Source organism: Micrasema longulum, unplaced genomic scaffold (genome assembly GCF_059751315.1).
Source record: "Micrasema longulum isolate JH-2025_06_02 unplaced genomic scaffold, ASM5975131v1 h1tg002636l, whole genome shotgun sequence".
NCBI classification, from domain to species: Eukaryota; Metazoa; Arthropoda; class Insecta; order Trichoptera; family Brachycentridae; genus Micrasema; species Micrasema longulum.
Genome location: NW_028279771.1, coordinates 185,715 through 194,995, shown reverse-complemented (window position 1 = coordinate 194,995; position 9,281 = coordinate 185,715). Strand labels below are relative to the sequence as shown.

At 37.2% G+C, this 9,281-nt stretch overlaps 1 protein-coding gene across 3 annotated transcripts; it reads right to left on the bottom strand.

Annotated features, from left to right (window-relative positions):
* Window positions 1–1,887: 1,887 nt before the first annotated feature.
* LOC148271820 (chromobox protein homolog 3-like) lies at window positions 1,888–8,212 on the bottom strand. Of its 3 annotated transcripts, none has more exons than XM_088240889.1 (5): window positions 8,105–8,212; window positions 6,076–6,293; window positions 4,351–4,503; window positions 2,634–2,815; window positions 1,888–2,112 (listed from the first exon to the last, which is right to left on the bottom strand). In XM_088240889.1, exons 2-4 carry the CDS (start codon window positions 6,290–6,292, stop codon window positions 2,637–2,639), a joined length of 549 nt encoding a protein of 182 aa, XP_088097015.1. In that variant the 5' UTR covers window position 6,293; window positions 8,105–8,212; the 3' UTR covers window positions 1,888–2,112; window positions 2,634–2,636. The 3 variants fall into 3 exon arrangements, with proteins under 3 accessions (XP_088097015.1, XP_088097017.1, XP_088097016.1); XM_088240891.1 differs by having other exon boundaries at window positions 8,118–8,212; XM_088240890.1 differs by having other exon boundaries at window positions 7,873–8,194.
* Between the last annotated feature and the right edge of the window lie 1,069 nt (window positions 8,213–9,281).

The window sequence follows — 9,281 nt, the reverse complement described above, 5'->3', positions numbered from 1 at the left end:
CAGTCTCTAAACAGTGAACATGTGTTTTAATCGTCTCTCTGCTCTGTGTGAGCTCCCGCTCTCCGCTCTGCCAGCCGACTACCTTCGCCTCTCTCGACCACTTGGACCGGGTGGAGTCATTTTCAAGGCTATTGAGGTTGACTTGAAGTCGGCGCAGTCGTGCCCCTACCTTCCGACTTAGACTTTTGGCTCTGCTTGGGAGGGTGGCTTCCCATTTACAATCAATATGATAATTTTTTACTAAATTTTTAATAACAATCAAACAGTTTTTTTTTTTTTGGAACCAAACCCTCCTTTTTATACTGGCTACGAGACTCTTATAACACAGTTTCACATACGTGCCAGCATTTCATAAGAGCCCGTCTATCGTGCTGTATGGAGGGTTACCTGTACCCACAAAAAATATATTTATTGATACAATATATAGAAACAAAAACACTCTTAAATGACAGAACCAGATCAAACGGAGTAAAAAAAAGCTTTGGAGAAATATTAAGAGTTTATAACAAAACAAATCAACGTAAAATGTTATGAAATTAATAATATTTTTATAAATAACCTTTGTCAGTCAATTGCATGATATAAAGGGTTACCATTTTAAAAATAAGATAAAAAGGTTTTTTATATAAAATCTGTATTCGCTTCATAATGGTTCTTCACAAACTGTTAAATTTTTTTTAAAACATTGTTTTCGGTGTTAATAATTTTTATTCTATTTAAAAACACTACCGACAGTTTCAGGAAAGAACTTCTCCCATTAACAGGCGTTACAAAACTTTTAAGAGTTGACACACTGGCGCAATAATTTCAGCGGTCACAGGCCCTATGGCCTGAAATACTTTCGTAACAGAAAATCGAAACTATGAGAGTAAGATTTGGCGAGGCCGGAAGCTGAGACAGCCCCAACGTGCCCGGAGCCCTACTGTGCTCTTTGTAATGAATTTAGGCTTGCGGGCCCAGAAGCAGAGTACCCGGTCAGCACCTCGCGAAAGAACTACTGAAGGGGTACTCGCAATGGTTTGCTTTTAATCTAATGAAAGCCGAAACCAGCGAGGCTTTTCCGTTGAATTTGAATAACCACCTTACTATAACGAATCTCTCCGAAACTTCTAGATGTAGGTTCTGGAGTGCGGGCGAAATACCTTTACACATGTGATGCTTTATATCACAAAAGAAGCTACATTGGTCAAACCTGAGAATGTAGCACTCGCCCTACCCAATAGCCCGTTACTTTGATGACTTGGGCTTGAAGAGGAATATTTGTCCATGGATATGGAAGCACTTGTCATCCATTCGGTAGCCAAGCGCTTCAAAGACTTACATTTGCAAGAATAGCAAAAAAACATTAGAATAGTGACAGTGAAAACATGTTGCGGAAAATACTCAATTGTTTTCTAAATCATTTGAATAAATCCTTAGCATAACATGACAAGAAAAAATATTTTGATTCAAATTAAATTGAATCATATTTAAATTTATTGTAACAGAGAGGGAAAGCGTTTTTGAAAAGGGGATATGGAAGTCTAGGCATTTACAGGGCTTATAACCTGTCATTGGCTGGTTTAAGTGGCCACTTTACACAATGACAGGCCATAATCCCTATAAATGCCCAGACTTCCATTTTCCCTTCTCAAAAATGTTTTCCCTCTGTTGCGATAAATTTAAATATGAATAACTCCGTAGGGAGGAAATCCCGCCAGTCTGCAAGCATTTGGACATACTCAAACATTGTTAAATTGAATCACTTTGTTAAGCACCCTTGAGGTATCACGAAAATGGCGCTGTGTAAGATATCCAATATTATAAAAGTCAGTAACACTAAAAACAATGTTTCTCATTTCACAGTGAGATTGGACATTTTAAATTTTAAAGATTAAACGCACAAAATAAAAGCTTCCATTTTTATTTCTATAGTTCAGTGAAGAAATAATCTCAACAGATTATTTGCTGTTCACACAGAAAGGGGGAAGGTTAGAATACAACTAGAAATATGGAGTCTGCGGGTCAATATGGCGAGTATGTTTAAATGTGTTCACTTTTTGGATCAAGAACTGTTTATCCACAATAGTTTTTTATTTAACTACACAACACTGAGCTGCGCTGTCACGGAATCTGAAAAAAGAAGAAAAAATAATGTTAAATAAATCCACAATTAAGAAAAATTACTTGGATCGATATCTCTCCCGCAGAAACGGAGAACCTCTTTGAGAATGGGATATGAAAGTTTAGGCGGACCCATGAGGAAGTTCTGTGGTTTTTGATGTTTTTTTTTTTATTAATTGACAATCAAACAGAGCCAAAATTAAAATGAATTTTTGAAAATCCCTATTGAAACTTCGTCAACAAAATGAATTTTTTTGATAGTCCTTAAAATATAGCTTGATTAGAATGACATTTGTCAGAAAAAGTGACGACATAACTTTGTAGTAACGTCTAAGGAGTTATTTATATTGGCACACGAAAAATCATTCGTATCTGGCGTGTTAATTTATTTTTTTAATACAATGCTTGACACATAAATCAATATCAAAACCATAAACTAAAATGTCAACAAATATTTTTTTCATTACACCCGAGATCATGCTATCTCCGTGAGTGTTATAACTAGGTTCGACTGTATCTCTTCTGCATACCCCTCAGTCGTCCTTATCATTGGCTTCGTCGCTGGGCGAGTGCCAGGTGAGACGTTCCTCATAGAACTGGATGACGATGTTCGGGCAGCGCACGTTGGCTTGGCGCGACGGGACCAGGTCCGCCTCGTCCGTCCCTAGCCACTTCATCAGGAACATCAGCTCTCCCGAGCTGTCTGTGGCCCCTGAAACAAGTTACAAACTTTAAGTATAAAAGAGAGATATCGGTTCTGCCGACACACTTTTACACATTGTTTTATTCAATTACCATTTGCGCAAGCAGCCTATTGTGTGTGTGAAATTGTTTACGAGTTAGTTTTTGTTTTGTTTTTAAGAAAAATTAAAAGGTATGATTATATTTTTTATTTTATTATTATTTAAAAGAACATTGAAATATTTGTAGGTTATGCTATGATTCTGCAAGAAAGGAAGCAACAATCAAAGCAATTGGATGCTTTTTAAAAAAAAGTGTGAGAATTTAATTTAGTACAGACGAATTGGTGGGTTGGTATTTATTATAAAAAAATATTATTTATATCAAGAGATTATTATTTATTTTGTTAACGAACTCAAAAAGAATTTATTAAATACATGTATAATTTATTTCGAATATATTTAGGATATATGTGTTAAATAAACAATCTCTCTCTATGAGGAGAGTTCAGCGTGTGTAGGAGTTAATGGGGGATTTAGATCTTGGTTTGCGATGTCAAAAGGCGTGAAACAGGGATGTGTAATGTCACCATGGTTGTTTAATCTATGGGTATTGGAGCGAAAATGGATAATTTTTCAGTGAGCTGCTTGTCGCACGCTGATGATGCAGGTCTAGTAGCAAGCAGCAAGGATGATTAGCCTGGAGAGCGAATTGGCGATGAAAGATGTTGAAAGGAGAGTGAGTGCGGGCAACAAAATGAACGAAGCACTAAGCACAGTAATTGCTAATAAAAAGATGTCAATCGAAGCTAAGGATGAAAGCCGAGTGAACGCGGTTGAAATGCGATCTCTTAGACAAATGTGTGGGAAATCAATGTTTGACAGGGTTACGAATGATGAAATCAGGCGAGAGTGTAAATCTGAGTCGAGTATTATTGATAAGATTAAGAAAGGGTCTCCGAGATGGTTTGGTCACTTAGAACGAATGGATGACGAAAGAATGGTAAAACAAGTATATATGGCAAAAATGAACGGTGACGTGAGACGAGGACGACCGAGGAAGACGTTGCATGATCAGATAAACCAAAATCTTAAGTCTGGTCATGTCAAAAGCAGACAGAACCGAAGGGCATGTATGACAAGATGTATGAATGTGGAAGAAGCTAGGAATGTATGCCAGGATAGACGTGTGTGGCGGTCCATTCTCTCTGCCTACCCCTACGGGGAAATGGCGTGATGGTAGTAGTAGTAGATTGTCCTTAGAATTTTGACAAGGAACCTAACCTCGTATCTTCCATTGTATTTGTGTTCATTTTACGCTGGTGTCTCTACTTTTTGGATATGCCTCGTACCATGTGACTGTATTTTTATAGTAAATAAAGATTATTATAACAAAGTTCCCGCCAAAACCGATTTGTCAATATGCAAATTGCTTGATACAGAAAATCAACGTAAATTATTTTTAAAAAATATTCTTGAAATCCTGGTGGGTGAATTGTAATAGACACATAGTATCATAATATATGTGTCTATTAATATTATAATTTTATAAGCGTGAATTATTTACCGATTATTTTTTCCGGCTCAAGTCCTCTATCGAATCCCTGGGGTTGTTTGGAGTCTCCCGGGGGCTTCTTCTTGGCACCCTTAACGTCGGATGGGGTGGCGGGACCTGCTTTGCGTTTCTTGGTCTCTTTCGTTTTATCGATTTTGCCTTCCGCTGAAAAAAGTGAAGAAAAATTAATGATTTATTTAAGGAATTTTATCAATACCGTCAGATGTTTCAACAATATGCAAAACTTCTTTAAGAACGGAATATAAATGTGTAGGAACTACGGGGCTTATTTTGTAAGAGTAAAAGAAGTAAAAAATATATAAATAGATATTAATTTATCGCTACAACTTTGATAAAAATATTAATTTAATTACGTATAAGACTCAGAATAGAGACACGAGGATGATATTGAAGTGTGGCAGATGTACAAAGTTTTAGCATATGTTGACGGTGCTGACTATTAATATTATAGGTATAACGAAATCACAATATGGCGGCAAGCAGCGCCAGCGCCATCTATCATACATATTTGTACTTGTTTATAATGAATAAAGCAGTACTGTAACAAAACTCAAACAAGCGTTTTATAAGGTTATGGGCCTAAAAACATTTATACTTTTTTCAAAGGGTAAAAAGTAGTCAGTGCAATATTCAGTATTAAAAATTACGACTAATTATTTCGTTAACATTCCAAAGTTAAAAGGTCAGGAAAATTATAATGATCGGTGTTTCGCATTGAAAAACGTTCTAGTGCTCAAAGATTTGGCTTTCGCCATTGTGAGAAAGTTAAATACTATTTTGTTTACCCCAGAAGAAAACATAGAAGATTCTAAAGTGAAGGCGAAAATAATTTTGACAATAGACGCATCGCTGTATGTACTCATGAAGCACGCGGCAACCGCGTACGAATTATGGACTAAACTTAAAAACATGTCCGATGATTCGGGGTATGCAAGAAAAATTAGTTTATTGCGAAATTTAATAAACATACGTCTTGATAACAGTGACTCTATGACTCAGTGTGTAACCAACATTATAGAGACGGGACAGAGACTGAGGGAACGGGATTTGAGATTACTGACGAGTAGATCGGCGCATTAATATCAGCAGGGCTGCCTGAAAAATATTCGCCGATGATTTTGGCCATAGAAAACTCGGCGATCGAAATCGGCGCTGACGTCATCAAAACAAAGTTGATGGATATGTGTGTTCCTGATGGTACTGTTTCCGGTACAGAAAAAGCATTTGTGGCAAAGAGAATGAATCGTTTGAAAGATGGCAACCCCATACGAGGTTATCATAGACAATCGAAGGAAACGTCAGAAACTGTCAAAACAATCAGATGTTTCAAATGTAAACAGATTGGACACTACAAGAATCAATGTCCAAACTCGGGAACGAGCGTTTTATCAGGTTATGGGCCCAGCACGCTTCCGCTGCGTTATGACCAAATAGCAAGAAGCACACGAGCAAACTGACCAACATATCAAAGATTATTAAACTGTAGAGTGATGAATTACTATTGAAAGACTTTGGCAGAAAAATATTTTAATAATTTTAATACATTCCTAACATTATGGGGTGGGGTTATGCAAAAAATTAAATGAATAAATACGGTGATTAACCAAAAGGTTACTGAAAAGAATCTGCTCCTGGGGTCTCTCGGTACCCCCCTTAGGCCCGGATGGGTTAATTCGAAACTTTCCCGAAACTGAAGACTCGGTTAGTTTAGTTTACCCGCTTCCCTCTTCTTCCTGGCGTCCTCGAAGGCGCTGATCAGGTCGGGACAGTCGAGATTCTCCTCCGGCTCCCAGGTGTTGTCGTCGTCCGAGTAGCCCTTCCACTTCAGGAAGTACTCCACCTTTCCGTTCCTAACTCGCCGGTCCAGGACCTTCTCCACGGAGAACTCCTCCTCGCCGTCGCTGGGACCGCCCTCAGGTTTCTTGGTCGCCATTCTGAATTGAACCAAACACCATTTATAAAAATTACACAGAGAACATTTCTAAGCGCGGAATATGGAAGACTAATTATTTGCAGAGGTTATGACGTGACATTGTCTAATTAACAAATTACAACAGGGATGGATAATACCTTAAATAAGGGAATAAGTCTAGGCATTTACAGGGCTTCTGACCTGTCATTGAAGCTTAACTGGTAGTGCACAACAGAGTTTTAGTCCCAACACTTATGTATGGAAGTGAAACATGGAACTGGCAGAGGCAGGATAAAACCGAGTGAATGCGGTTTAAATTCGATCTCTTCGAATGTGTGGGAAATCAATGTATGACAGGGTTACGAATGATGAAATCAGGCTAGAGTATAAATCTGAGTCGTGAAAAAGTGATGGTATTTGAAAGGGATAGTGAGGTTATTGACTGTATAATAAATGTAAACAACGAATGTCTCGAACAAGTACAAGAATTTGTGTACCTGGGAAGCATGTTTGCAAGAGATGGAAGGGTAGAAAAAGATGTTGAAAGGAGAGTGAATGCGGGCAACAAAATGAACAGAGCACTAAGCACAGGAATTGCTAATAAAAAGATGTCAATCGAAGCTAAACTGGCAGTGCACAACGGAGTTTTAGTCACAACACTTATGTATGGAAGTGAAACATGGAACTGGCAGAGGAAGGATGAAAGCCGAGTGAACGCGGTTGAAATGCGATCTCCGTTGAAATGCGAGACAAATGCGTGGGAAATCAATGTTTGACAGGGTTACGAATGATGAAATCAGGCGAGAGTGTAAATCTGAGTAAAGTATTATTGATAAGATTAAGAAAGGGTCTCTGAGATGGTTTGGCCATGTAGAACGAATGGACGACGAAAAAATGGTAAAATAAGTATATATGGCGAAAATAAACAGTAACGTGAGATGAGGACGACCGAGGAAGACGTGGCATGATCAGATAAACTAAAATCTTAAGTCTGGTCATGTCAAAAGCAGACAGAACCGAAGGGCATGTATGACAAGATGTATGAATGTGGAAGAAGCTAGGAATGTATGCCAGGAGACGTATATGGCGGTCCAATCTTTCTCCCTACCCCTACGGGGAAATGGCGTGATGGGTGATGGTTAGTAGTAGTAGTTGTGGTAACTATGTACGACTGTATGTTTTCTAAATAAAATAACAATGTTTCAACTTTTTTTTCCCAACGATTTTTTAAATAATTAATTATCATTCGATGATGATCTCTTTGGTTAAGTAAATCGAACTCGATACTAGGGTTACAGAACATTGCATATTTCTTACGTGCGCAGTGGATTATTTAAGGCTAAATGGAACAACCAATTAACCTTACAATTTGACACCAAAATACTATAAAACCAACAAAGAAATTGTAAATACGATTTGATTGTAACTTAAAGACATACCAGAATATCCAAATAGCAATGGTTGGACGTGAATTCGTAATACTTTAGCATAAAAACACTAAAAAGCGGCAAAGCAAAAACACCGGTGTCATTAACTCGGGTTCAATGCCAGGGTCATAAAAAGTATTAGGGGATTTAAAGACACAAGTTAACACAACTCACATTTATTTGGAATGTCGTAAATATTATGAATCGCAAAAACTTGGAGAATTTTGTGGCGAAATTAACTAAATTTGTTGACAAGTAAAATCAACAAAACACACGAGCGGCCGAAGATGGCGGTTCGCGAAGTAAGATCCCGCCTTTTTTGGGGAGATTCAAAACACAATTGAAGAGCAATATTGCTCAAAAACAATGGCCGGCAAATAATACAACATTGTTGGTTAAAACTCACGTTTTTTAAGTACCTAAAAAGTGTTCACCAATTCACAAATGACCGCGATACAGCGAGAACCATCGACACACGAGACGCCAAATTCGCACCAATTTTTAAAGTTGCTATGACAAAAAATAATAAATCTGACGCATTTGAAATTTTACCACACGTAAGTACTTTTATCAAGTACGTTTCATTACATTGAGAAAACATTCGTCGGTTGTTGTTTGCTGTTCAGACATTTATGTGTGTATCAAAAATGTTGTAATAGGCCTCAATAAAGAATATGATTTAAACACATAGCACAAAAATATTAAATTGGTCCTCCATTTTTTTAAACCTTTTTGTTCATTCATTCATTCATTTTCCGCACATGGCGTATTTGGTACACCAATCGCAGAGTATCTTAATCATTTTTGTTATGTGAAGGAATAATGATTAGTCTTACGCTTCGGGTGCTAGTATTAATGCAATATTCTAGTGTTAAAACACCAATTTAAATCAATACTTTACATCAACCATGTTGAGAATCGAATCCGAGACCTTTTGCATGGTAGGCAAATGCGCCGACCACTACACCACGAGGCCAACCTGTTTGTTAGGTATACTAACAACAACAACAACAAACCATCACGCCGTTTCCCTGTAAGGGTAGGCAGAGAAGATAGAACGCCACAACACTCTATCTTTGCATACAGATCTCGCTTCCTCTACATTCATACATCTTCTCATGCACGCGCGCCGATTATTCCGACTTTTGACATGTCCATCTTTAAGTATTTGTTGGATTTGGTCATGCCATGTCTTTCTCGGTCTTCCTCTATTTCTGCATCCATCAACATTCGCATTGTAAATATTCTTAGCCGTTATCTCGCTGTCCATTCAGTCTAAGACTTACAGTATAAACATTGTATAAGCACTAATTTTAAGTCTTTAGACTTTACACGCTGTTTTTTCTCGTTTTTCGTTGGAATAAAACTATATATTTATTTATTAGATAGTAATTTATTATATTTATATCTCAAACAAATTAATTATTTACGCTTTTTTTTAATTAGTGCATAAAATTTAATTTGATATTAAAATTATTTTTAAATTAACCAAGTTTGCATACTTATGATTACAAGTTATATATTATATAATTTATTAGGTCTTATAGGAAGGGGGGTAGATAAATATAACTGGACGCATGTTT